The 27112-nt window shown below is 55.1% G+C and overlaps 9 protein-coding genes across 9 annotated transcripts; 2 read left to right on the top strand and 7 right to left on the bottom strand.

Annotated features, from left to right (window-relative positions):
• Positions 1-95: 95 nt before the first annotated feature.
• On the bottom strand, positions 96-2641 carry CDEST_10078 (Putative armadillo-like helical, CPL domain, pumilio domain-containing protein). The gene is made up of 2 exons (XM_062926236.1): positions 2231-2641; positions 96-2156 (listed from the first exon to the last, which is right to left on the bottom strand). The coding sequence occupies exons 1-2, from the start codon at positions 2505-2507 to the stop codon at positions 322-324; spliced, it is 2112 nt and encodes a 703-aa protein (XP_062782287.1). The 5' UTR covers positions 2508-2641; the 3' UTR covers positions 96-321.
• Positions 2642-2777: 136 nt separating this feature from the next.
• On the top strand, positions 2778-3835 carry CDEST_10077 (Putative RWD domain-containing protein). Its single transcript, XM_062926235.1, has 2 exons — positions 2778-2971; positions 3046-3835. The coding sequence occupies exons 1-2, from the start codon at positions 2905-2907 to the stop codon at positions 3666-3668; spliced, it is 690 nt and encodes a 229-aa protein (XP_062782286.1). The 5' UTR covers positions 2778-2904; the 3' UTR covers positions 3669-3835.
• Position 3836: 1 nt separating this feature from the next.
• Positions 3837-5487, bottom strand: CDEST_10076 (Putative tetratricopeptide-like helical domain superfamily). The gene has a single exon (XM_062926234.1). It carries the CDS (start codon positions 5207-5209, stop codon positions 4082-4084), a length of 1128 nt encoding a protein of 375 aa, XP_062782285.1. The 5' UTR covers positions 5210-5487; the 3' UTR covers positions 3837-4081.
• A 236-nt stretch (positions 5488-5723) lies between these two features.
• CDEST_10075 (Putative ML-like domain, transient receptor potential channel Flc/Pkd2) lies at positions 5724-10445 on the bottom strand. The gene is made up of 2 exons (XM_062926233.1): positions 9188-10445; positions 5724-9135 (listed from the first exon to the last, which is right to left on the bottom strand). The coding sequence occupies exons 1-2, from the start codon at positions 9898-9900 to the stop codon at positions 6180-6182; spliced, it is 3669 nt and encodes a 1222-aa protein (XP_062782284.1). The 5' UTR covers positions 9901-10445; the 3' UTR covers positions 5724-6179.
• A 4395-nt stretch (positions 10446-14840) lies between these two features.
• On the bottom strand, positions 14841-17166 carry CDEST_10074 (Putative DNA mismatch repair protein, S5 domain 2; the record flags this gene model as incomplete). Its single annotated transcript, XM_062926232.1, has 1 exon — positions 14841-17166. Exon 1 carries the CDS (start codon positions 17103-17105, stop codon positions 14841-14843), a length of 2265 nt encoding a protein of 754 aa, XP_062782283.1. The 5' UTR covers positions 17106-17166.
• Positions 17167-17168: 2 nt separating this feature from the next.
• On the bottom strand, positions 17169-18091 carry CDEST_10073 (uncharacterized protein). The gene has a single exon (XM_062926231.1). It carries the CDS (start codon positions 17892-17894, stop codon positions 17202-17204), a length of 693 nt encoding a protein of 230 aa, XP_062782282.1. The 5' UTR covers positions 17895-18091; the 3' UTR covers positions 17169-17201.
• A 244-nt stretch (positions 18092-18335) lies between these two features.
• Positions 18336-19487, top strand: CDEST_10072 (Putative lumazine/riboflavin synthase). Its single transcript, XM_062926230.1, has 2 exons — positions 18336-18793; positions 18911-19487. Exons 1-2 carry the CDS (start codon positions 18588-18590, stop codon positions 19299-19301), a joined length of 597 nt encoding a protein of 198 aa, XP_062782281.1. The 5' UTR covers positions 18336-18587; the 3' UTR covers positions 19302-19487.
• Positions 19488-20020: 533 nt separating this feature from the next.
• On the bottom strand, positions 20021-24448 carry CDEST_10071 (uncharacterized protein; the record flags this gene model as incomplete). The annotated part of the gene is made up of 3 exons (XM_062926229.1): positions 23844-24448; positions 22975-23495; positions 20021-22616 (listed from the first exon to the last, which is right to left on the bottom strand). The coding sequence occupies exons 2-3, from the start codon at positions 23226-23228 to the stop codon at positions 20021-20023; spliced, it is 2850 nt and encodes a 949-aa protein (XP_062782280.1). The 5' UTR covers positions 23229-23495; positions 23844-24448.
• Positions 24449-25810: 1362 nt separating this feature from the next.
• Positions 25811-27112, bottom strand: CDEST_10070 (uncharacterized protein; the record flags this gene model as incomplete). The annotated part of the gene is made up of 1 exon (XM_062926228.1): positions 25811-27112. Exon 1 carries the CDS (start codon positions 26360-26362, stop codon positions 25811-25813), a length of 552 nt encoding a protein of 183 aa, XP_062782279.1. The 5' UTR covers positions 26363-27112.

The following is a 27112-nucleotide window of genomic DNA, read 5'->3' as shown; positions in this document are numbered from 1 at the left end:
ACCGAGCCAGTGGCCCTCTACCCGACGGGAAAGAATCGATCGCTTGTCGGTTAGATCCATGTCTCTCGCTCGTCTCAAGGACGGTTGCGAAAGGCAAGGTTCACGATGACGGCGCATCGCTTGGGGACCCTGTGTCTCACTTCCTACCCTTCACGGTACGTTCAAGTCACTAAACTCCGTCTATTTGAACACCCTCCCCCGACTAAGCCTATTGCACGCCATTGTTGACACTTTCTACCACGCGTGTGGGTGGATATTAGAAAATTAGTAGGGAGAACGTTTTGCTCGCCAATCCAGGTTGTTTTTTGTACAGAAACCGCTTTACAACTTCTCCAACAGAAGCTTGCTCCCAAGGTTGCCCACTGGCTTGTCCGACTTCGCACCGCCCTTTTTACCCTTCTTCGCTCCCTTGTCGCTCTTTTCCCTCTCCTTCTGGGCCATGGCCTCCTTGCTTTCCTTCTGCTCGGCAGTCTCCTCCGTCGCCGCCTTCTCGAGAGCCTTCTTGTGCTTCTTGAGCGTCTTCTTTAACGCGGACGCATGGCTAAAGTCCTCGGCCTCCATCATGTTGAGCACAACAAAGGAACTCGGCCCTGTTGCCCAATCCAAGATGTAGTCCTTGATGACCGGGTACAGGATGTCGGCGAACTTCAATGGCGGCTCAACGGGCTCGACCTTGCCGGTCTCCTTGTTGAACTTGCCGCCCGCGATGAGAGTCTTGATCAACCGGCCTCCGTACGGTGTCCGGGAGACGTGAACAGGGGTAGTGATGCCCTCCACCTCCATGGGCTCCGCGCTCGGGTCGCCTTCGGCAACCGCTGCGACAGCCTCAAGAGCAGCCGTCTTGTCGCCCTCGGCGGAGAGGAGAACGTCCGCAACCAGCTGGCAGCCGAAAGGGTCTGCTACCAAAGCCGGCGCCGCCGAGACGACGGCCTCAATCAGCGCCGGTGAAATGGCAGCAACCAACTCCTTTCTTCGCACCTCGGCATCCTTCTTGCTAGTTGCCTGGCGGATCTCGTGGACCTCCTTGAGGATGGCCAGGTTCTCGCTCATGTTCGCGGGAAAGAGTGCTCTGGATTGCCCCTCCAACAGGTACAGAAGGGTGGCCCTCGCGTAGGGATTTGTTGTCGAAACGACAATATTATCTGTTGCTGTCTCCTTGCCGTCACCAATAAGTTCGGGGAAGATGGCCTTCGATGTCATCTTTGTGTCGTCAATCACGTCGAAGGCTGTGAGGATGACGATATGGGCAAAAGCATCGCCCGACATCAGGACGAAGTTGTCCTTGTAAGCCTTAAGCAGATTTCTACGGTCCTTGGAGGTACCGTTGGCCAGCAGCAACGCCACCAACCGGGACCCGGAGCGAGTGAAGGCCATATTCTTCAGCAGATCTCCCTCCTCGTCGTCCTTGATCATCTCAACAAACAGGTTGAAATCCTCGGTGCCTGGTTTGATGTTTAGGAAGTACTGCAGCATTGCGTCATGCAACATGGTGAAACCGGTCATCTTCTTCTGGACCAGCGAGTTGATCATGTCGTGCAGGCTCTTCAGGATGGGTTGCTTCTTGCTGGGGTTCTTCTCGAGGATCTCGGCCAGGTCCGAGGTCGGCTTCTCGTCCTTGCTACGCTCCAGGAGAGCGAACTCGGGCCCGTACCATTCCCTCAAAAGGATGGCCTTTTGCTCCTTCGTCGCGATTTGCCGGTAGATGTCGTCCAAAATCCATGACGCCTCAGGGTGGTTGATCAACTTGCGCACCTTGCCATAGAACTCGGGGATGATGAGGTCTTTGATCTCGCCGTCGGCTTGCACGACCATTTTGGCGATGAGGAACTTGGCGTAACGGCTCTCCGCCAGTTGGGTGTAGGTTCCCTGCAGCTCACGGGTGATTTGTTTCCGTTGTGCGGCAGTGGCATACTTAAGGGCAGTCTGAACGGCGCGCGTGGCATCGTGCTTCATAACAAAGTCCTTGATCCGGCCGGTGATGATGGTGAAGAGCTCGTCAACCAGCTGCTTCCGCTCCTCGGACGGCACATGGGACTTCCTCCGCAGCCTCTCCCAGATCTTCTTGGTTCGTGCCAGCTCGTCGGCGAGAGGCTTCGCGGCCTTGCGCTCGAGGGCCAGCTTCTTCTGGATGGCGTGGGACTCTCTCGAGTTCTGGCCTGTTACAAACAAGTAAATTAGTATTTCCAGTTGAGAGCTTGCAGCAAGCGCATCATTCCCAGGGATAATTTACCTCTCTCAAAAGCCTTGTTCTTGTCGGCACCGTTGGCACCCTCCTTCTTGCCCTTGGCCTGAGCCTGCTGCGCCCTGTCACGAGGATTCAATTGAACGCCTCCATCATCCGAGTCCAGAGATTCGTTGTCGAAATCGTCCTCATTTTCGCTCTCGAGGGTCTCGACCGGCTCCGCCTTCTTCGTCGAGTCGATCTTGGCCTTCTTTGAGAACTTCCCGTCGGTGGCACTCTTGCCGGCGGGGGCGCTCTTTCTCTTAACGCCGTTCGAGGAGGCCATTGTTGTGAAGAGGAGAGAGGGAAATGCGTGGCTGTTGGATAGGACAGTTGTGGTTGTGGACAGCCGCGAAATCGCAATGCGTGGGCTTTCTCTCGGGGAGGGTACAAAGATGTCGCGGGCTGGGCGAGTGGGAACCTACAGCGGTCGCAAAGTTGCTTGGGAAATTCTGAAATTTTTATTTGAATTGCCGGGCGGTCAGAAAGGCGCTAGACTGGGTTGATTTCTTAACCCCACCAAGGTGCATGTACGTACCCGTGCTATCGATTGCATCCTTCTTCCAGCAGCTGCATCTTCAACGGTAGCCAAACAACATAACGCCGTCACCAATTTTCGTCTTTTTGCTTTTCAACCTACCCTGCCAACGAGCTTTTAGGGTAACAGACAAACCATATTAATAATGGGGCGCGAAGAACAAGTCGAGGAGCGCGAGGTGCTCGAGTCCATCTTTCCGGAGGAGATCACAGGTCAGTTGGCGCTGATTACCCCACCATGCCACCACAAGCAACACCGTCACTAATCCACCGGCGCGCCACAACAGACATCTCAGAGACCGAATTCAGAATACAAATTGCCCTCGACGTCCCGGGCGAGGAGGACGAACCGCCCACGATGTTCCTCCAGGTCCGCTACCCGGAAGCCTACCCCGACGAGCCGCCCACGCTTGACCTGCAGTCCGTTCCCAACGCCGCGCCATACGAGTGGTTCAACGTCTCGGACGACCGGGAGCACCTTCTTGAGGGGATACAAGAGACGATTCAAGAAAACCTCGGTATGGCCATGGTATTCTCGCTCGTTTCTGCTCTCAAGGAGGCAGCCGAGGCGCTCATCGAGGAGCGCAAGCAGGCGCGAGAGAGGGAGCACGAGGAGCGCGCCGCGGCCCTCGAGCGCGAGGAGAACAAGAAGTTCCATGGCACCCCCGTCACGCCCGAGACGTTTCTCAAGTGGCGCGCCGACTTCATCAAGGAGATGGAGGAGCAGAAGCACAGGGAGGAGGAGGAGCGCCTCGCTGAGCTGAAGAAGGCCAAGATCAAGGAGCCTGTCAAGCTGACAGGGAAGCAGCTGTGGGAGCGCGGTCTGGTTGGAAAGATTGTTGATGAGGACGACGAGGACGGCGCAGGTCTGACAGAGGGTGTCGATAAGCTCAGGGTCGAGGCTGTGTGATGCCGGGTTTACTACCAGTCTCTGATTTAAAGTGAAAAAATAAAAAGGTATAATAAGAGAGTGCATTTCACTGGCGTTTCATTTTTAGATTCTCTCTGTACTTTCTGCTTTGGGGTATTGAAAGAAACAATTGTGCCTCTAGTACGCATGTACTTCGCCTTTGTGCCCAAAATGAGCCGGATCGTGGGCAACAGGGAAGGAAGAAAATGAAAGAAAGGGGGAAATGGGGGAGGCGGGCGAGGTCCATGAACTTTTGACTTCTTTGTTTTGAGTTACTCCCGGGTTCCAGACTCCCAAACTCCATGATCGTGGATCCACCAACCGAGCCTTCCAATGGTCATGATGCTGTCTTCGTATTCTTTTTTCTCCCCTTTTTCTTTTGTTGAATGTGGAAGAAGAAAGCACATGCCATTTCACTCCTTCATCGCTTCGTCATCGTCGCTTCCGGCATCCTCCCATCCATCATCGTCATCTTCCGCCGGCGGCTCGCCGAGCTCCTTGTTGATGGAAGCAAACAGCTCCTTAGCATGCTCGCCCAACCGCTCATCCTCGTAGCCCTGTTCCTGATAAAGCTTCAGGCATCGCATCAACCACCGCCTCGACGTGTCCCACGTGGTCTTCCAGTCCTCGTCGTCCTCGCTCAGCTGGCTCTCGCCCTTGGCCCTCACCTTCTCGCCAGCGATGAACAAGGCCCAGCCGCCAAGGTACCATGCCTCAACGCTTTGATCATCGTCGCCGACAAGTCTCTCGAGAACCTCGATCGCCTCCTTCTCCATCTCCACCTCGAGCAGCAACCGCACCAGACTGATTCTTGTCGGGAAATCCGGCACGTTGGGGTCCAGCGGTGGCAGGTCGACCCACAGCTCCAGGCTCCTCGCCAGCGCTGCCCGCGCCTCGTCCACCTTCTCTTGCGATATCCTCACATTCGCCACCGTCTGCCACGTCTCGGCTGATTCAGGCGCAACCAACCCCGCCTCGGTGATGAGCGCCTCGCATCTCTGCTCCGCGTCCGCTTCCCAAGACAAGTCCGTCATGTACACCTCGGCTACGGCGCACAGCGCGCCGCCGAGCTTCCTCTTCCGTTCCTCCAGCTGCGCCTCCAGCTCGGCGGTGCGCTTCGGCAGGCCCGCAAGCGTCTGGATCTGACCCCTGAGCGACTGCGCGGCCTTGTCGAACCAATTGACGCTGTCCTGCCCACCATCCTCGCTGAGTTGCGCGAGCCAGAGAAACTTTTCCGGCCCGCCGCCTATGCGCTCATCGAGGGCGCCGTCGGCGTCGAGCTCGACGGCCCGGAGGAAGTAGGCCCGCGCCTCGTCAACTTCGCCCATCTCGATTGTGATGAGGCCCAGGAGGTTCACCGATGCCAGCTCGTAGTCGCCGCCCACGCCTGTGCCATCGAGGGCCTTCTTCGCGGCCGAGACGGCGGTTTCCAGGTCGCCCTCTTGCAACTTCGTAGCGGCTTCGACCAGGAGCAGGGCCGGGTTGATGGGCTTCTTCTCCGTTCTCTTTTTCGCCTTTTTGTTGGGGCGAGTTGGCGCCATTGTGAGATGGTTTTGACGTTTTTTCTCCTTCTTGTTCTGATTTTGAAATGAGCCGTCTGATATCTAAGCGAAATGTCGCAAATGTCTATGATTTGAATGGGAACGGGTTGAAGTGAGCGATGAGAATGAGGGCCGTGTAGCTCGCCCAGGGTGGGTTCGAACTGGGCCATCAAGAAAAATTCTTATCGCACTATTCTCAGCTTATCGATAAGGCGGGCGATATCGATGGTGGGGGTTGCTACGCTGACGGCACTACCCCACCGGCCCTTGGTACAAAGGTAGAACTTAGAGTAAGTCGTCTCTTCCTCTCGACAAAATTTGGGCGTTGTGCAGTTATGCGATCATAGGATCTCATCCCAGCAAAGCGAGAATATCGTATGAATACAGTAATACTGCGAATGTCGAATCCGGCTTGCCTGAATACGGTCGTTCGCTGGGTAAAGACTGAGGATGCGTGCGTCAACTTGTGTGGCTCAGCTTTGCACCATGTGGAATACACAACCGGTAAACTCACTGTCCGGTCCGGTGCTCCCGAACTACGAATGGCGCTGTATCAAGCACTCGTCTTTTGACGGCCACCAACGGTACATACAGCAATGAGGCTTTGCTCCTTGAAGTCAGTAACTTTGTAAAACCAGTTTCATAACTAGGTACAAGTTTGGGCCTCATCGACCAGCGCTATCCGCAAAACCCATGAAACCCCCTCGAGAACGACAAAAAGGCGACCATCAGATATCACCAGCCAGGTCCCATTGTCAGACGCCGTCGCTAATAAACACCCGTACATAAAGAATACCCCTCATAGCCCAAAACTCCACTTTAACCCCAAGATCAGAGGCTTGGTACCGCGGTACCGTTATTCCATTGTTGAGACTCTATACATCGTATGCACCAAGATTAGAAAAGGCCCTTTCCTATGGCCCTAAGTAACTGAAAGGAGGGGGTTTTCATTGGTAAGGGTCATATTTGCTCAAAGAGCCCGGCCCCCTGCCGAAGAGGCTCTGCTGGGGAGCCCTCGTTCATCGACGAGCTCTGCGGAAGTCCCTAAGAGATCAACCTGTTGGTCGGATCCAGGATCCACTCTGCTAATGCTGTGTTGAGCAACAACGCCATAACTGGTCGGCCTGTCAGTGCTCGGCGTCCTGCGGATGTTGAACTCTTCCAGCGATGACCCATTAGAAGACAGCCGTTTCTGGTGCGATTCTGACCGCTGAAAGGGAAGTCGCCCAGGGTTTGGTGATGATGCAGGACCATCCTGTGCAGGGGCCAAATCTGCCCCAGAATATTCGCCGCGTGAAGGTTCTATAGGCGAAGTGGGCGGTATTAAATTGAACGAAGGGGCTGGCGAGTGTCCACGTGCCATGCCAGAATCTCTCTTCGAGCTCTTTCGAGGGATCTCGGGAATTTCGGACTCCGTGGACTGGCGCCTGTACTTCTGAGAAGCAGATCGACTTGCCTTTGAAGGGGTTCGGCTTGGCAGGTTGAAGCTACCCGAACTCGCTATTCCTGGCAAGGTTGGTGGTTCATCAGACACTTTCGGTAGGCCTATCTCCTCAGTTTCCGATTCGGATGATATGACCGAGACACCGTCATTAGTTAGAAGATTTTCCGTCGTCCCCTCCGTGTCGGGATGCTTCCGCGCTGGTTTGTTTTTCGGTTCGTCATCGTCCGACTCGATGGGCCCGTTTCTCAAGACACCCATGGCCACCGGGATGCCCTCTGGCGGAGGCTCTGCGTCGTACTCGGCATCGGCTGCGGCGCGCATGGCTGGTGGCATTCGCGAGCTTCGCACCACCTCGAACCCCTTGCCCTTTTCCTTGCTCTTACCACCGAACATGGTGCGGAACCACCCTGCAGCTGTGGCCATGGGTTTAGTCGGGTCAGCGGGACCAGTCCTTAGTTTACGGCCTACGCCCTCCGAGTTGAGAGCGGGACCTCGAACACCGTAATAGAAATCGACCTCTCTGGTCGAGTAGTCTGCCCTCGGGGTGAGATTGATAGCCTGTGGGGCTGGTGTAGGCCCCCTCGATAACTGGGCCTCCAAGTCCGCCACAGCATCTCCGAGATGCGCGCCAGCTTGGCTGTAGCGACGGGAGTCGGCAACGGAGGCCCTGTGTGGTAAAGACGTGGATGATCCGTTCAGGGTATCGCCACGGCGTCTCGGTGGTCGATAATAAGGGTCTGCAGATTCGACGGTAACAGCCGCGGGGGGGCGGGTGGCGGCAGCGGGAGACGGGAGGAAAGAAAATGTGCTAACTTCACCGGGCGTCGTTGGTGTAAAGTTACTACCGCTGTCAAGGTTGCGAGCTTGCCCAGTATAGGGGTCGATGCTGTCGAGAGCAGAAGAACTGCGTTGTTGGCTTCGGAGGAGAAACCCACTACCTGCGGACTCGCTCCTTAATCTGCCACCACGCATCACATACCCAGTCTTTGATGTTTCGTCTGCATCGAGCATGCCCGTCGTTGACAGCTGACTGGCCCGGGAGGGGCCATGACCTCTGCGAGATGTACGACGCTGCAACTGGCGCATGCCAAATATCTTTGACAAACCACCGCGAGTGAGACCGCGCGTGTCATCGCCCCCGGCGCCAAGGAGTCGTGCCGTCACTTCGATGATGGTTATCAGGGCGTTCAGGAAGAACCCGAGGACCAAAACACAGGCGTGAATGAGCAGAATTGTGTAGCCGATCCACCCCTTGGGACCTTCGGTAACACCCATTTGCGGCACGAATGCGACCATGAGCATGACAGTCGTGAATCGCAAAACTGAGAAAAGGGTATGATAGGCGTTCATGGATGTCGGGGACTGGAAAGGACGAAACGCGTGGAGGGTCAGCACGTGAATGACCTCACAGATGGCGAGCAGAACGATTTGGACTATCCCAACGGGCTGTACGGCGCCGATCGCAATGCCGCGAATAAATGTGAGGGTAACTGGGATGAGCGCGAAGGCCGCGGCCTCGTCCGAGTATGTGTTGTAGAGTGGCCCGTAGAGCAGTACAGTCGGCAGGTCATCGAACAGAACAGCTCTCGGTCTGGTCCTGAAAATCAAGTACAGGAGCCATGCGGCAAAGCAGACCAGGATGAGGAGAGTGATGACCGCCAAAGCCACAGCGAAGTCGCGCGACTGACTGGCAACGACCAGCTGAAAAGTCGACAGCGCCACGATAGGCAGCAGTAAATAGTTGAAAACGACTCGCACGATATTACCCACGGAGAAGGGAATGTTCTTGGCTCGCAGGTCTTCTTCAGGGGTGTCGCTGATGAACCGGAGGACCCAGCGGCAGAAGAAACCGATTTGGATCAGGACGAATAGGGCAGCGACGATGACGCAAACCCAAACCATGGTGCCAGCCCAGATATCCTCGACATCGGCCATGCCCACCATCTGTGCGTAGCGGTGCAGTCCATAAGAGCCGTTGGTGACGTAGATGCCATCTTGAATCGACTGCCAGCCTGGGGACTTGCTCACGAAGCTCTCGTTAAACATCAATGCGGACCAACTCACCTGGCTGACAACAGGTTGATAGAACCCTGGGTAGTTGAGCGTCAGCCCGCCGGTGAGAGCCACGAATTGTATGTATTGGAGACAGTCTCCGAATCCCGGCGTCACCAAGCGTAGCAAATCGGCATCACGTCCATAGTTGGCCGTCCAGTGGAAGATGTCTGTCGAGCCCCACGGGCTAAAGACAGAGGCGAACATGGTTGCGAATCCGACAAAGAGGAGCACAACGAGTGGCAAGTAACGCAGAAGATCGTGGATACCGCCCAAATCCGGGGTTACGGTGGCAGAAGCACAGCCAATATGTGTGGCTAACTCGTCTCCATAGATGATCTGAAGTGTCGCAGCAAGCGAGGCGAAGGCATAGGACGAGCCCATATTGGCTGTCAGGTTTACTGAAGGCAAGTTGCCATACGGAATCGCACTATAGAGTGTGATTAGCAGGGATCGGATAACACGGGGAAACATCGTCTTACATGGTCGTGTTATTGAAGACTGGGCTGAGGGGGCAGGAGCCATTGACAAGGCTGTAGTCACAGAAGCTGGATATATTGCTGAAAGGTTCGTAAGTCAAGACATTGACCTTGCTCGCGAGAGTGGTGACTTTGTTGCCTTGTCTGGTGAAGTCAAGGATTTTGCCATCGGTATAGTTAGGATCGACCCAGAGCGGATCATTCGGAGGCGGCAAAGTCACGTCACGATACGAGCCCGCCACGTTGCCCCATACAATGATCTGAAGAGAGTGGTCCGGGTTTTCGGTATCGAAACGAGCGTCGATGTAAACGGGATTCCATTGCAGAGGCAGCGGGTTGAAATTTCTGTAGCTGTCGGGGAGGCAGTTGTCGAAAGGGATCAGTACGGCGGATACGGGCCGTATCAACAGGCAGACGAGGAGGACGAGAAGGGCGGCGAACGAGCGGGAAGGCAGTACACGGCTGCAAGAAGGCAGTGGCCGTATTCGAGAGGTACGGCCACAGTCCATGATAAGCGATCGTGGGGAAGTATATCGAGATCCTCCTTGATGAAGCGAGCGAATGGTCGGCCTCTCCAGTGAGGGTGAAGACTTCATGAGTGGGAAAGGCAGCGAAAGGGCGGGTTTCCCATGTTCAGGGCGAGCGGTAGCTGCATGTCTTGAAAAACTTTCGGGATAGAACAGGTCTCGTGGAGGAGCGGAAGGAGGCATTCGCATGTTTCGGACTGGCGTATTGCTTGCGGAGTCGACAGGCGCTGCAGGCAGGTGAAAGGCTCGCAACTCGACGGGGTGGCGGACAGGCGACGCACAGATGGGAGGAGACGAGAAAGACGGAATTGGTGCACTAGAATGCCTGCATCTTGGAGGATCTGCAGCAGTCGCGTCGTCTCTGGTACCGTCGCCAGGCCGCTCTGCTTGGACTCGTCTCGATGGGTATAGTTTCGTAGCCTGGACAAACCAGTCGGCGATGGTCGTCTGTTCCAGTCTGCTTCCTGTAGCTAGCTGCCTGGTCTGGCCGATAGCCTTCGACGGGGCAGATAGGCAGTGGGATGGCGTGTGTTGAATAAGAGGGAAGGGAATTAGGGAGAGGAGAGGAAGGAATGTTGTGTGAATGCGAGTGTGAGAGAGATGGGGAGAGGGTGGGTGTGCGTATGTGCGTGTGTCTGACTGAGCGAGGGAGCGGCGTATGCGTGTGGTTCTGAAGGTGGTGGTGTCGGCGGTGCAGATGTTAGTGCAGCAGGCAGGCACGCACGCAGATGCTGTCGCGCGCACGAGAGAGAGCGAGCAAGCAATTCAGCCGGGGCAAGCTGCTGCGGGAAGGAAGACTTGTAGGCAAAGTACAGGGTACTTTGAATTCTCGACCATTTTTGCGCGAGTAGACTTTCAAGGACGTACCTTGCAGGGCCCCTGGCCATAGCCACATCCACAGCCTCAGCAACGCACTTAGGACGTGCTGAAATACAGGTCGAGGTACGACATGAAAACAAAACAGATGCCTTCCTTCGCAACGCCCCTGTGGGTGAACACACCTCCCCTCCCTCACACCATGCTTCCAACATGGCACCCACGGTATCCGTTCGTTCTGTGCTCTGTCTTTGGGCCTAAGTAAGTTCTACCCCTGACGCCCATGGCAAACAGTGTGTAAGCAAAAATCCCTTCGGTCCTCGGCGCTGTCGGCCATCGAGAAGTGACCAGTGCACCGGTCTGGCGTGCATGGTTGCTATTCTGTAGGAGAAGCCCAGCAGAAGATGAGTGATACGGCCCATCTGCCTAGAGATGCATGGGGAAATGTTTTCGAACAGTCCGACCTACCACCAGCTCTGTCTGCCATTTCCTTCTCCCTTTCCAGTCACTTGCACAGAGTGCACAAGGTGAGAGTACCGTACATCGTAGTCAGGCCTCCATCAATTCATCTGGCGTCCCCCCCCCCCCCCCCCCCCCCTCAAAAAAAAAGCCAAAGGTCCAAGGGGGACCCTCGGGCGCATTCATCGTTGCCGGTTGGCTGCCCGTTAGACATCCCCAGTCGGGCTTGTTCCTCCACCCAGGAAAGCGCAGCCGAGCCCCGTCTTAGCCCATTCCACTTCAGGTTATGTTAGCTAGAGTGGGAACGACGGCATATCAAGAGAGGATAAGGAAGTACTCTGTAATAATTGGGATAATTGGTGTGTATGTATCCGTACAGAGTGCCTGGAAATTGCTTCCTAAGGCAGTGAGAGGGAAGTTAAATCTGACTGGATTGTGATTCTGCATGGGATACCACTGTATGAACCCACCCGTCCACCAACCTAATATTCCTCAATGTCGTCTTGTCGCCCATAGCAGCCGACCTTCATTTGGCCCGACCACGGTCTGTCCGCATCTCGGATACTGGATGGACCCTTCCTTTCTCAATCCAGCACCGCTGGCGAAGACGTCCCACGTGCCTACTACACATTGATACGGTTCCCTAAGAACTGGACGTACCGTCGTCGTCCAAAGGGGATCGCAGGGAGCACAATGGTGAAGGGGTTACTCCATGGCCGTGCTCGGCTAGCGCCCAGCCTGAAACCCCAGGACTGCACCTTATGACGAGCCGATGGTGTTCCGCTTAAGTCGACCTACTGCTCGATCCCTTCCGCGCCACCGGCTGTTGTGAGACCTGTCTCTCTTGCTGCCCAAGACCACAATCGTCCGCTAACAGTACACGATGCTACCTGTGGCGCTTTTTTGTTGTAGTGGGCGCCGTCTCACATGGCGGACGGGCACGCCAGGTTCAAACAACCTAGCGAAGCGTCACCTCTTAACGATCGCTCCACAAAAGGCCTTGCTCGTTAACGACAGGTTTCAATCAACCCAAACACCGCACTCTTGCCATCCTCGATTGCTTCAAATCGTGCAGTGCTTGTCACTACTCTGCTGGTCCTTGCCAGCTCAAAGGGGTGCGCGCGAGCGCCCCATCACGTCTCCTTCAGACTGTTGATATATTCTAACATTGTTTGCACTTTAGGGAGGATCGACACCGGCGCGCATTGACCAATCTGTCGGGATGGTCAACCAAACAACTGATGTGTCATTCGAAGAAACATGACCTCAGACGAAACCTAGGCCATGATTTAGTGTCCAGTAGGTACTTGACTCGTAGTCGGCATACAAACGGTTGAGGAGTTTTCTTTGCCTGTGTCTGTGTCAAGAAGGGGAAAGAGCGGCAAATGGCAAAAGGCCGAGAGTGTCAAGCACCAGATAGCAACCGAAAGGGCAAGAGAGCAATCACCGTAGGCGACAAGAGTTGTAGAAACAGTCAAAACACCGACTCGAGACCCCGCGTCTCCAGCACCATTCCCACGGCACGCGCATCACAAAGGATCGTCCAACCCGCGATACCGTAGGCGACGACCCGAACCCAGAAGAGGATCAGCACCACCCTCCACAGCCAGCAGGAGCAACATGCAGGCAAGGACCAGCATTCCTGACAAGGACAGGACCAGCATACAATCTACGGACGGGCTCTCCATGTTTAACATAAGGCTTATGTAACCCTTCATTCATACCAGCCGACGCTTTGCTCGCACAACGCCAGCCTGGACCTTGGTTCTCATACCTGTACATCCACCCTACGCACCCCATTGCAACATAGGTAGACAGCTCCCAGGGACATCCATTGAACTTGTGCTACAACACGCCGTCCATCCACACGCCCTAGACCCAGGAACCATACGCTGGCTGACAGCATACTACCTCGCCAACCTTACCTGTACGGCGCTTGCGTAAGTCGCAAAAGCAAAGGGTCTCCAAGCTTCGCCAGTGACGTTGCCGTCGGTCCCAGCAGAGACAAAAGTAGCTCACATCTCGCCTGTTCAACCCAATCACGCTTCCCCTCACTCCCTCCATCCCACGACGACAATGAATAAAGATCCTCCGGCGCCCGCAATACGAACTGCAGCACGAGCCAATAACCGCAGCCTATACACACCCTAGCTATTCCAGCTATTTTCAGCATCAGTTGCAAATACGATGGTGCCGCAGCTAAACCAGCCAAGGAAACTCACTTCATGAGTCCATAGACCAGTCCTTGTGCAAGCAGGCATTCACTATTGACGGCTGACATCCGGATAGGTGTGGAGTAAACGTCATGTCACCATCGCACTCAGAACCGCCCCGGGCCGTAACCCGGCCGTCTCCACTCTCCTGTCGTCGACCGGAGCTCCTTCTATGCGCTTCCGCGTGCCTGGCTTCACAATCGGCATTCGGAGGAGTATGATGCCTTACTCGGCAGCCCCGCACCATCAGCATCCATCGTCCTTCCTCTCGGCCCATCCCATACTTTTGAGGACGGGACCTTTGTTCCAAGACGCTTTGGTCTGTGGCCAATCATAACCAGATATCCCTTGGGGCGACCTACCTGTCGCAATACGGGGCCCATGGGGCCCTTTTTCGCCATCGGTCATCTGCCATCCAAACCCACAATATGTTCCAGTCCAACCCAGCTGTACTGTGAACACTAGGGAACCGGATCCTTAGGGCGCCGTCACCGGCCGTCCTCACATGCACAGTTACGGCAAGCCACGATGGCCTCCCGAATTTATGACAATCCCTTGTCCGCCGTCAAACGAACCTGGAGGCTGCTGCTGGGGGACCGCCGGTCCTGCTGTAAGAATGATGGACTGACTACTGCAGCTCTTGCGAAGAGCAGGCCTGCACACAACATGAATACGATGCGCACCTTCCTTGACCCCACCCGTTTCCGTTCCGCCTATATCATGCAGTGCTGCCATTCCCGCCCAGTCCAATTGTCCCACACTGCTGCCGCCATCGTCGAGGAACGGAACTGCACCCATCCCACAGTAAGCCACCCTTAGGTCAGAAAGTGCAGATGTCATCGCCTCCTAGCTGTTTGGGTCCATCCCAGTGTAGACACCAGGCGGCAACTTGAAGACGGCCGTTCGCTTATGTGTGAGAGATGGTCGGCCAGTGTCACCGTCGCGACCATCCGCGTCTTTCGTCTTTGCCGGTGGTACACGTGTATTCACCTGCCTGCGCACGACTGACCCAGGACTGGGACGCAATGGTTGAAAGTCGTACACGTCAACCCAGTCACCGCATAGTATTTGTGTGCTCGTCTGCTCGTCCGTCACCTCTATAATTCGTGTGTCGTATCATCGTTGATGGTGAGCGGGCATGAGAAGAAGAAAGATGTAAGAAGATAAAGAGGCCACTCTGCCTACTTCTTCCTCCCCCCCCCCCGCCATGCTTTTCACCAGCTGACGACGTACGTCGGATGAGATGGACCGATTTGATAGCCCTCGTCAGAATCGAGTATCTATCGAGTTCCGATTGCGCAGGTAACTAGTGAAAAACGCCGGACGAGGATGGCTTGTATTGATTACATCCCACAAGCCCGTTCCAAGCTATCATATGGAGGGGCTTATGAAGGGGCTGTTTATTGTGGACAACAAATAGGATACGCTGTCAAGTGCTTCACACACAATAAATAAAGCCAACTGTTGACTCTCAGAGCCACCTGCGACACGAAGAGTAGAAATGACTTGCCTGAATCGACAATTATTCGAGCTTGAAATAACACAACTAGCAAGTCTATGACACGCTCAACACCTCTTATGCATTGCCTTGGGAGCAGTAACGAGTCGATCCGCGCCAAACAACCCCCCAGGCTACTTGCTTCATTCTATCATGCCTTCCACACCATTCCTCTCGAGCATTGCGACGACATCAATCTCAATCTCCAGATCTTCACCGTGCTCCACATACGCCCATGCCCCGACAACCTCTTGGAGCCTGTTGCTGATATCCTCCATCTCAGCCAGCCCCGTTGAAAACGCGGCCTCCTGTTCACCCCTGGAGACGTAAACATCATAGCAAGATGCCTTGATCACCTGCTTGCGTATCTTGCGTAGGTCAAGTGTAAGTAGCTGCGAATAAGTATATGTTTCTGCAGAAAGCCTCTCAAATGCTAGCAGAGTTTTGTTCCTTGATGGGGACCTAGATGCCAGACTCCGTCTCAAATAGCTCCGTGGGAACGTGCCAGGCGCAATAGTATTCGGTCTTCGAGTTTTAGACCTGCCACGTTTCTCATCCTGTCCCAGATTTTCGATACAGTCAGTGTCATCGGTGTTTGAGCGAAGTGCGTGAAGCCTCTCCAGCGCATTCTTCATCTCTTTTTGGGATGGTCCATCATCGCTGACATGGCGAGGGGGCCGTCTTGTTGTCTCGGAGACAATGACGTCGTCCCGAGAGCCTTTGTAGCCCAGTCCTATCGAATGACCGTTGTCCAAGGTGTATTCTGGTTCGAGTGGTTTCTGGTCTTTTCCCGTGTTGAAGACAATCTTACCTTGTCTCATCCTATCCGCCTTAGGGCTCACAGCCCGTGCGACCTTTGGCAGAACGCCGGGAAAACCTTGCATTTCCCGACGCTGCTTGCCGGGTCGAATACGAGCAGGTACCCGAAATGGCTTATGCGATGGGCTTGAGGAAGGGGGCGGCGTGCCAAATGCACTTTCCTGGTCGAAATGGCCAAAAGGGTGTGGTGTTTTCGCGTACGCGCGCTGACAAACACTGTGGCCTCTGGAAGGTTCAACATTCAGGTCGTCGGAGTTATGTTCCACTCCAGTGGACTGGAATGGCTCTTCATCTCTCGTAATTCTTCGCCGGTCTTGGTATCTCAGCCCGTGAATACCACCTTGTTGGGCGGCGGGGTGTTCCAGTATCGGTGGTTCAGAATAGTCCGCCTGGTATGCTTCCTCCCTTCGCACTGCAGGGTTCCGATGGCGTCGAGGATGCTGGCGCCGTATGTTCGCGTGGTCTTCTATACTCGGGTGGACTATGTCAGAGTCTCTGCGCATGAAATTTTCAGTCTCGGAAAAGAGCAGCTGATGGCGAGAAGATGTTCCAACGAAGCTATCGCCTTGAACTTCGAATTCAGCCTCAGCTAGAGAGTTGGGAGTATTGTTCTCATAGTCGCCACGTTTCTCTGCGGCTTTCTTGGCGATAGACCACGGATTTGGCTCCTCGCGCTGTGTTTGACCCAGACGCTGGGACTGCAGGTATTTGGTAAGGTCTGTCCGCGGAGGATCGAGAAGGATTGGCCGGGTATTTCCGTCGGGGCTTGCGGTTACATCCCTTGCCATGTCTACTTCCCATGCGGCCCGAAGGAGAGATTGAGTTGGTTCAGTGCTGCATTGAGACCCTGCAATTACCATAAGGGACTGGTCCTGCGTCGCGAGCTGACTGGCACCAAACACCTCTCCACCGATATGCAAAATTGCTCCCTGTTTTGGGACAAACATATCCGGTTCATGGCGATGGGAAGGTACTTCTGAGCTGCTGTCGATAAGGACTACCTGTCCCTGTTCTGGTGTTCCAACGTCATCGTGAACAGAACCACCTCGAACCCCCTTCTTGGCGGGGCCTGGGTGATGCTGTCCGCTGCTAGGCGAAGGCAGCCCTGCGAGGCCATCTTCCACACTCATCATATCGTCTGGTGCCAGTCGTTCATGGGGGAGCCCATTAAGGCGTTCTTCGTCATTGTCTAATAGAAAAGAAGGATTGCTCTTTCTGGGTCGGGAGTTGTCCACTTGAGCATGATCTTCGACAACCTCCGCCCTGGCCATAGGCTTCGGTGACGAGTACATCTCCTTGCACATCTCCTCGAAGAATGAAAGTACTCTGGACTCGTTATCGAATAGAACCTCATCTTTGGCTGCTGTCACATTCGGGTCGTAGCTTCCGATGAGACACTGTATATTCAGTCGTATAAAAGGCTTGAGAAGGGGCTTTGACGATGCGTTTACTTTTAAACTGCCGCGAATGTAGGTCTTGTATATGTCGACAAGCTTTTTCATGGTCCCTCTGTCAGTAGACATTGGTCTTGAGTCAACGGATATGAAATAACCTTGGCCGGAAATCTTAGAGGCATCTGCATCGGCCATGGGGAGGAAGGCCTCGAGCCGCAGTACTGATGCAGGCGTGGCTGGTCTCGTTGGAATGATCCCAGGAATCGCACTAGTGGTCCCACTGAACGTCTTCTAGACGCATTGAGAGACCAAGGCAGCGCCGAAGACTTGAAGAACCGCTTCTCTGACATCAGCCCCCTTGCCGGAAGCATAAGACCACGAGAGTTTGTTGTCCTTGACGACCTTGAGCGACAGTCTGATATGTGGTCGAGTGAGGGCGTATGTGTGGAGTAATTCCGTGATCTGTTTGAAGGCTTTCCTGCTCTCTTTGATGGCAAGCTGTTTTCGGACTGGTACGCTGGCAAACAGATCGAGGACATCAACTGTCGTCCCCACGGGACCCGATACGGCTTTGCTGTCTGATATTCCTCCTACATCATTCTTGATGACGAGAAAGGCTGCAGCCTTATCCTGGGTTGTTCTCGTTGTTATGGTAAGCTTCGAGGAGGTGTTTATGCTCGCCAAGGCCTCGCCGCGAAAACCAAGTGTCTTCCCCCCCTTGGACTGAAGTTCCTCAAAGGTCCGAAGCTTACTTGTATGTGACCTTCGACCCAGGGCTTCGTAGTCCTCGGGGTTGATGCCATGGCCGTTGTCTCTGACCTGGATCTTGTCCACAGTGTTGGCTGAGAGACTGATCTCAATGTTGGTGGCATTGGCGTCAATAGCATTGTCGACGAGCTCTTTGACAAGAAACAGAGGGGATGGGACGACGGTGGTGGATTTAAGACGACGAGCGGTGCTTTGAGGCAGCTTCAAAATGGACATGATGAACAGAACGTTGGACGAAAAAGATAAAACAGAGCACTCTCTCAACGCAGCAGAACCCCGAGAGGTGGTTGAAAACAAGAGAGCATTACAGTAAGAGGACCATCCGACGATGTCGATGATGAACAAAGTGATTTGTTTAAGGGGGAATCTGCCTTTGAATTTGAAAGGCGGAAACAGCAACGGCAACGGTAACGGCCGTGTGGCCGTGGAAACAGAGGAAGGAAGGTGTGGTGTAAGTCAACTCCTTCCCCTCTCCATGTGACGTTCACGGAATAAGGCACCTGGCGAGGCCAGTCAACAGCTGCCGGCAGGTTCCTTCCCAGTTCAGATCTTTTCCCCCTTGCAGGGTTCACAGCAAGATCCAAGGGAACGCCAAAGCCCCCGCAGCTCACTCCCTGGCACGCATCACCTCAAACCGCATGCCCCGCATCGCAAAGGCCCTCGTTCCTGAGCCAGTCCACCACCGCCGCCCGCCTTACCAAAAGAACATTAAGCGACTCATAAGCCAGACGGCCGTATCCATACGCTCCAGCTCCCAATTCCAAGCTTTACTCATCCCTCCCACGAGACAGAAATACATCGCCCGACGACGCTGTGTCCACGACGTACACTACAAACGAACCCCCATCCCCCCACCCTTTGGTTCTTTTACTTTGATACCCCTCCTTACCACAACTTCGCGCATCCAAAATGTCCGGCATCAAGGGACCGACCCCGCAAGAGCACGAAGGCAGCGCCCTGCGCATCGGCATCGTCCATGCCCGTTGGAACGCTACCATCATTGAACCCCTCGTCAAGGGCGCCAAGGAGAAGCTTCTCGCCTGCGGTGTCAAGGAGTCCAACATTGTCCTGCAGTCCGTTCCTGGATCCTGGGAGCTCCCCATCGCTGTCCAGAGGTAAGTACGCGCAGTCAAAGCAGGCCAATTACCGTGCCAGGCCTGCCAGGAAGCTGGGCCCCCCTCGGAACAAACAAACCGAGACAAGGCTGACTCGACCGGCTCGTTCCCTTCCAGACTCTACCAAGCATCCCAAGTGCAATCCGCGCAATCCGGCACCGGCTCCTCGGCCGGCGATCTCCTCGGCTCCTCGACCACGGACCTAACATCTCTCCCCGCCGAGTCCCAGCACCCCTTCGACGCAATTATCGCTGTCGGCGTCCTTATCAAGGGCGAGACGATGCACTTCGAGTACATCGCCGACGCCGTCTCCCATGGCCTTATGCGTGTCGGCCTTGACACGGGCGTCCCCGTTGTCTTCGGTGTCCTTACCGTCCTCAATGATGAACAGGCCCAGGCCCGCGCCGGCTTGACCTCGGGAGGGCACAATCATGGCGAGGACTGGGGCCTCGCTGCCGTTGAGCTTGGCGTCAAGCGCAAGGCCTGGGCTGCGGGCAAGATTGAGTGAGCTGGGCGCACCTTGATGCTATGCGGTTATGCGGTTTTGCGAATGTACGGATGTGACGCGAGACAATATCTAGACGTTGAAAAAGTGCGGACGAATCCACCCACAATAAAGAGATAAAACCAAAACAAACCACAAGCTACCAAGGGTTTGCTACGGTCAGAGGTCGACCCCTTGGAAGCAAACTTCAGACCATACCTAGTATTGAAGGCCTTGAGCTTCAACAGTGACTTAGAACTGATGCATGCACTTAGCAAGCAAGCAAGCAAGCAAGCAAGCAACCGGTAGAGGAACGGAAAGCTTGTCAGAGAAGAAAGGTGCAACGACCACAAACCAATGTGCTTATTCATGTTCGTGATTTTCTCCAACATTAGTAGATTATTGAACCAAGAGCTGTCTATCAGGACTTCGCAACCAATAACCAAGCCAGTCCATCTTCACTCCCGTACAGACGCCCCCCAACCAATGGTTCCGAAAATATACACAGGGCAGGTAGGGGACGTTTCGAAAACCCCGACGCCCGCCCCGAGGGAAAAGGAAACACAAGGCGCGTCCGTAGAGTTGCGCGTAGTGGTTGTTGGTGTTACCTTTTATGTTGCTTGATATGTCCAGTCTTTTTCGTTTGTTTGCATCTTCCGTTCCGAGTCAGCTCTTCTTCACCCCCCACTACCCTTCTCTCCTCGTCTTTTAAATGGCATCATCGATCCCCTCTTCCCTCTATTTCACGAAATCAGTGCCCCAATCTCGCTGCCAATGCTCTTCTTTGTCCTCCACAAGCCCCTCTTCTTCTCCTTTTTGGCCTTCATCGCGGCCCAGCCCTCCTCGTCATCATCGTCCGAGTTGCCGCCCGACTGATTATGCATCTTCGTCTCCTGTTGCTGCAAAACCTTGGGCGGTTGGTCCCATCCGATGGCTCCCGACATGACAGACATGCGTCGACCAGAATCCAATTGAGGGGGCGCTTGCGTTACGGGTCTGTAACGGCCTGGTAAGCCCACGTTGCTGCGTTCCGAGGGTGCGATCGAGGGGGCATACCCGGCGCCTTGAGCGTGGATGCTGGGTGCGTACCCGCCGCCAACGCCCATGCCTCCGTGAATTGAAGGATCGAATCCTCCCCCGCGTTGGATCCAGGACGAAGAGCTGGGCTGCACCATGCTCATGGTTCTCGTTCGGGGGTCGAGTCGGGGAGGCTCCAGCATGGAATCGCCAAAGTACGATTGTCTTTGGCTGTCATGGATAGAAGGGGTACCGACGTGGCTCATGGGTCGTTGCATACCATTCATGCCGTTCGGATTCTGACCCGGGGTAGCCATCATCTGCATGAACTGCATCTGCATCTGCATGAATTGCTGCATCTGCTGGGTCATTTGGATTTGTGCCTGGTCTCCTGGTGTAAGCATCATCTGGGGCATCTGAGGCATCTGGTGCATTTGTGGCATGCCTCCCATACCACCCATACCACCTCCCATAGCGTTCATTCCATTCATGTTGCCATACATCATCTGAGGTGGGATTCCGCCGACGGGGTCGACCGGGGCGCCCGTGAAGGGGTTGACATTCTGTGCCTCGATATTGGGGCTGCCTCTGCGCAAGGCTCGGGACCGCTCCTCGCTGGCGATCACACCGACTAGACCACCCATGGGGACAGGAGGAGGCTGAGCGCCGGGTGCGGGTGAGCCTCCGCCAAACGTCAAAGACTCCCGGGGAGGGGCGTTGATGAGACCGGCACCCAAAAATGGGTCCTGCGGTAGCCTTCTCGCGAAGGCGGGCAGGTGCCCACCGCTGGTTCCTCTGGGACCTGTTCCCTCGCCCATGCTGGATCCCGGTCTGGCAGGCTGAGCAGGCTGCGAGTGGACTGATGACCGCAAGTCGGGATTCGATGCCATGTTCATGATCCGGGCAGGTGGCTTGTTCTTGTTCGGGAAACCGTGCGCGGCCAGGATGGCAAGCGGAACTTCTTCGTCTTCCTCTCCTTCGGAACCGTCGGACCTGCCCGTCATCGGACCCGGGGGGACGGCCAGGTTCGGCAAATTGGGCGTGCTGAGCGATACGGAGAGATTTGGTCGAGAAGCGTGGCCGGAGGGTCCGGCCATTGGAGACTCGCCCGTAACCTTCATCATCTGCTGTCGGTAGACGGCCATGTGTGCCTCCTGCTTCCTCCTCTGCTTGGCAGCCAGCTTCGCCTTTTCAACATCGTCCTCATCATCATCATACTGATCTTCATCATCATCACGGCTGCTGTTAGAAGCCTTGGCCGTTTGGCTGGCGTTGTCATCGCGCTCCTTGTCTCGTCGGTACTTTTCGAACTCCGCGGGAGTCATGACTTTGTTGCGAGCCGGACTTTGATTGTTGCTGGGCGTGTAGCGATTCGCGTTTGTGGCCGGCTTCGGCTGCTGCGCCCTGCTGTTGTCAAACATATTCTCCTCCTCTTTCTTTCCGTCCGCAGACTCCCACGCCGTTGAGAATGTGTCATCGTTTCTGCGGAACCTCCCGGGCGGGGACGGATTGCCGGGTTGTTCAGAACCACCAAGGAAGCGGCTGGCTGCTAGCGAATCCTTCAAGAGGTTCGCGTCCTCGTCCTCGATGATGTCCGATGGCACATTGTTGCGGAAGGCCAGCGGCGAGCCGTGTCGAGGCACTGGGGGTGGTACAGATGTGCGTTCAGTGGCAGTAGGGGAGTTAGAGCCGGAGTGGTGCAGCAGGTTATCGTTGGAGTGCTGGCTGCTCCATGAGTAGGGCGAAGCCTCCACTTTGGCCGAATGGTCAATCTTGATGGGCGAGGGCTGGGGCTGGTTCACTCGGTTGGTCGTGAGGGAACGGGGTCCCAAGTTGGACTTGTCGTTACCGGGGAGCGTCATTTGGCTGGCTCTCTTATCGAATCCGGACCCCTTGAACATATTACCAAAATTACTACCAAAGTCGAGGGCAAAATCCTCCTCGCTGAGCTTTGGGGGCGTAGCGGTCCTGTCGGTGGAATCTGTCAGGCCTCGAGGTCTCCGACTGTAATCATCCGATGACGCCTGGGGCGGCAAGGGCGGCGGAGGAAGCGGATGATCGTCGACGAGGGATACGGCAGCTTGTTGTTTCTTCTGTCCGCCAAAGGAAAAGGTCCTGCCGGCTTTGCTGAGGAATCCACCAGAGCTGTGCTTGGGAGCTGGCACGTCGGTGTGTGTTTTTCTAATTGAGGATTTCCATTCTTCCTGGGCCCCTTGGTGGCCGAAGTCAGCCGAAGACGGTGTGGTCGAGACGTTGCTGTGGCGCGAAGAAGTGTCTGTCGAGGTTGTTTTGGTGGTATTAGATGACCCACTTCCCCTTAAGCTGAGTCAGTCGATGTTAGACACAATCCTTGCCGTGGCCCTGAAATGAATTGCGGACAAGGGGGAGGAGGAAATAGTGTACATAGAACACTGAGAAAGAGGACCACCAAACAAGGCAGCAATACACCGCTGAGTCCGAGACATGCCGCTGTGGAATGCTAGCCAACCCTTTTTGTTTTTCTTGGGGGGGGGGGGTTGCCACTTCTCTCTCTCTTTCTTTTTTCCCCTGGATTCGGGTCTCTCGCTTTTCCTTTCTGTATGCAACTTCCTTCTGGCCCTCCCCCCTGACCATGGCCAAGAATGTGATTTGAAATGGGAAAGGAGGAGTGATTCAAGGGGGGACGAATGGATGCACATACCGGTTGTTCTTGACGTCGGAAAACATGTTGTCCCCAAGAGACGGGTCCGAGTAGTTCTGCTTGGAAGGAATTACCGTCGTGGTCGCTTTTACCAGCCTGTGCCCACCGTCGAAAGACTTTTGCCCTCCAACTTCGGTCCTTTCCATGACACGGAACGACGTTGGTCTTTCTTTCGTCGCTGTGGGCTCCTCATGAAACTCGTCTGAGTTGACGGTCGAACGCCGCCTTCCAAAAGAGACGGAGAATCTAGGCATATGGAGTAACGGTAAACCAAAGTTCCCGGCGGGATGGGTTCGGTGGGTGCAGCCGCTCGGAGGGCGGGATTCGACAAGATTAAACTAAACCCCTGGGTTCGTCCTTCGCCTCGGGTCGGGACCGCAAAAAAAATTGCGATACGAGGCGGGTCAGCCGATGTGGGATGACGACAGAAAGGTGAGACTCGGACAGGCTTTGTTTGTGGCTCGTGTCAGTCAGTTGGGCGGTGCGGAGAGTGGTACAAAGCTGCCGTAACCGAAGCGATACTGTGTAGCGGAACAATCCCAAATGTCAGCTGCTGCGACTCTGAACTGTATAGATGTGCGCCTGCGTCTGCGTTGCGGTACCGTAAGAGTGTACAGGTATGATAATCGGAGCTATGTGGCCATCCGTAGGGAGCCAAGAGATGGGGGGGGGGGGACGAAGGTATTCCGGTTGAGTAACCCGCCAGCAGCCTGGGCAACGGGCCTGGCCTAACAGTGCAATAGTCTCTTTCCCCGCGCGCATCGTGATGTCGCGGGTCGAAAGGGGGAGGGGGGAAATGCAACTATGTATAGGCTTGGGCCGGTGGGCTGAGGAATGAGGGATGACGAGAGAAATGGCTGATGACTTACCGGAGGAGAGTTGGTCGAACAGAACGAGACAAGATGAGACGGCACGACAGTCCAGAAGACGACGCGACGGCTATTAGTCTATAGAGCGTATGCGAAGGCGTGAAACCACAAAATGCTGTATGATCTCATCCCATAAACCCAGCCAAGTGCAAAAAATGATGCTAGATGATGAAGCCGGGCCGTACAAAGCCAGAGAAGCCGATGAGGATGATGATGAAGATGCTGATGGTAGCAAGGAAGCGGACGAGACGGGGGGGCGCCGGAGGAGGGGAGAGTCAAGCGATCAAAGGGGATGAGGATTGGGGTATTAGGATCTGAAGAATAAATGAATGAACAAAATGGGATCGAGTCGTAGTGACGGGACAGACACGATGCGAGAAGATATGCAACAAATGATGACAGCAACAGCGACGGTCGGCGAAGCAGACCACGGGGAGGTTGGAGCGAACGGGTGGGAATGTGGGAAAGGAGGAGGCGATCCAACCAGTAAGTATCTGTACTGGTGGCGTGTACGGATAGACAAAAGTAATTCGGCAAAGTCAAGGCAAGGCACGGCTAAGGCAGGTCAGGGTAAAAGGCCGAGCAGGGAAGGGGGAAGAGGAAGGGAGGGGGGGGGGGGGGGGGGGGGCCACAAGGGAAGAGAGAAAATCTCAAAGGCGGTTGCTGCTGCTCCTTGGACCTTCGGTCCAGTCCAGTTTCTCTCTCTCTCCTCTTGGTGGTGGTCTGTCACTATGTCTGTCTGCTATTTTATCGACGCACTTCCCTGGTCCCTACATACACCCAGTTGCAGGGCCTATTTTTATTAAGATAGTGGAGAGACCAAGCAATATTTGCTGAGAAAGGTGGGCTTGACCGTAGAGCTTCACGCTCGAAAATCGAGCCAGTCCATCAGTCCACATAGCCTGGCCCAGCTGGCCCGTCGACGACATGCCTGTCCTGCCTCTCTTTCCGTGATATTCTGTGCCTCTTCGCTCCGTGTTTTTCTCGGGCTGCCCTGCGAAAATTCTCTGGGCCCAGCCCAGGAGAAGGGGTCAGGGATACAGGGGAAGGGGGGGGGGGGGGGGGGGGGGGGGTGTGCGGAGAAGGGACGAGGGGGTTGCTTTGGGATGGGATGGCCCGGAGACCGCCTGCACCGCCGCCCGAACAACAACAATGGTTTGTCGGCGACGGAGGCTCGGAGCTCTGCTGCGATCTGGCCCAGGTGGTGCTGTACTGTGTGTAGCCTGCATGGACCACAGTAGAGCCGACGCCCACGAAAATGGAGGAGATGAGCGTCAACAAGTCGTCGCCGCTGACACCGATGAAAATTTCCCTCGCGTTTCCGGTTCGAGTAGTATCCTGTTGTTGTACTGCGAGCCGTCCTCTCCTTTCCCAGAGGCGCATTCTAAAACCTTATGTGTTGGGTGACATTTTGGGTGATTGGACGAATCGCTGCATTAAACGAACCATCTGTCGGGTCGAGCATTGATGAGTACCTAGAGACCTACCCTACCTAGGTACCTATATAGGTAGTTAGGTACTGTAGCGCCCAGACCAAGTCGTCTATAGCCCCTTTCCCTACCCTGCCTACCAGCAGTAGCAATTCTAATCGCGGTGTGTTTCTCTTTCTTCATGCAGAGTAGCGTCGCTATATGGCATGGACTACGGATACAAACGGATGGACACCTTACCTTGCCTAGGTAGTAGACTAACACATTGCACGGCGTCGTCCGCCGCCAAGGTTCCCGTTACCGGTGAACGATTAGTACTCTCAGCTGCACCCGCCACCCAATTAGTGTACAGCACCAGGGCTCCCAGTCCAACCCCAAGACTTTTGTCTTCCGGGAGGTTGCGAGGCCTCGACATCGGCTGAAATGCAATGCGCGACATGACGCTCACAGGGAAAATACCAGCAAGCACCCTGACACATCATGCAAGCGGCACCGAAGAACGCGGACAGAACGTGCCCACCTAAATGATCAGGCGAATTAGACTTTGGAGAAGGAGCAGCCACGACGAACAGACCAGTTCACAGATGCAAGTCCAACTGGAGGTTTAGCGTGATGAGTACTCTGTATTGCACACTGTGAAGATGCTGGTTGGTCCGTTGCAAAGCCTAGACCTCGACCCACCGGCATGGCAGCGTGAGTAGCGAGGCTGCGGAGACGTGTTGAATTAACCTCGGAGCCGCCGCAGTCGAATCCGGAGTTGAATGCATGACAAGATGTCCTCGCCCACCCCGGCAAAGACAACGGTTTCCAGCAACGATAAACGTCCACCGGACTGTTGCCATGTCTCAATTTTTTCTTCTTCGTACCGGCGGAATAAGGCTTCCGGAAGGGGCTGTAGAGACATGTGAATGGATGATGGCTGGTTGCGTGTTGACGCTGGGAGAAGTGATGGCCTTTGGTGGTCTTGGGTCGCCGAAGTTTCTTTCGTAACCATACCCGACGCGATACAGTCCGAAGTCGATACTCGATGCGAAGGAGGATTGCTGGGAGCAGGAGCGCTATGCAGAGGACACTCGCCGTTCTGGTCATGACGGCATGGTCGAATGCTAAGACGTGATTAGACTCGAGCTCGGTCGTCCTGGCAAAGGCTTGACGTCTGGGGTTCCGGTTCGACACAACGCTCAACAGTTCGACGCAGACACCATACGTGAACGGATATCTTTCTGTCGTGGTGTCGCCTGGGCAGTGTTGGTTTGATGGAGGGCGATCGGGTTCGGCCGAACGACATTTCTATGCCGACTTCTCAGTATCGACTAGCCTCCCATTCTTGTCGGGCTTCTGTCGCGCGCACTTCGAGATGCCCAGGTCGAAGAACACGTAAGGGGTCTAGGTGAGGCGCTTGGCAAGACGCCAGGAGGAGGAGTTGAAGAGCATCGAAGGCTGGGGGCGACTACTTCCTTCGATGATCCTCAGGTGCATATGTGATGATACAAACGACAGCCATGGTAGACCTATGGAGTTGATGGCTATTGATCCACACACGAGTGGAGGTGGGACATGGTAGCGTACACACACATACATACATACCAATCAAAACGACGCCTTGAGACGTGTGGGAGCAAAGGCTTGGGGTTTGGAAGAGGGGCGTGGATGAAGGAGACGAGAGAAAAAAGGACCTAGGCCACATATCCACAGAGAAAAATAGCTGGAGCCTCCGAGTGGAGGTTGGGAGTCGGGATGACGGACGGATGAATCTACTTTCCGTCCTTATCCACGACGCTCATAGGACGATTGGCGTGCAGGGTGCTTCGAATTCCACATGCTTTGCTTGAATCTTCC

Source organism: Colletotrichum destructivum, chromosome 6, assembly GCF_034447905.1.
Source record: "Colletotrichum destructivum chromosome 6, complete sequence".
In the NCBI taxonomy this organism is placed as follows: Eukaryota; Fungi; Ascomycota; class Sordariomycetes; order Glomerellales; family Glomerellaceae; genus Colletotrichum; species Colletotrichum destructivum.
This window is presented reverse-complemented; position numbering and strand designations above follow the sequence as displayed.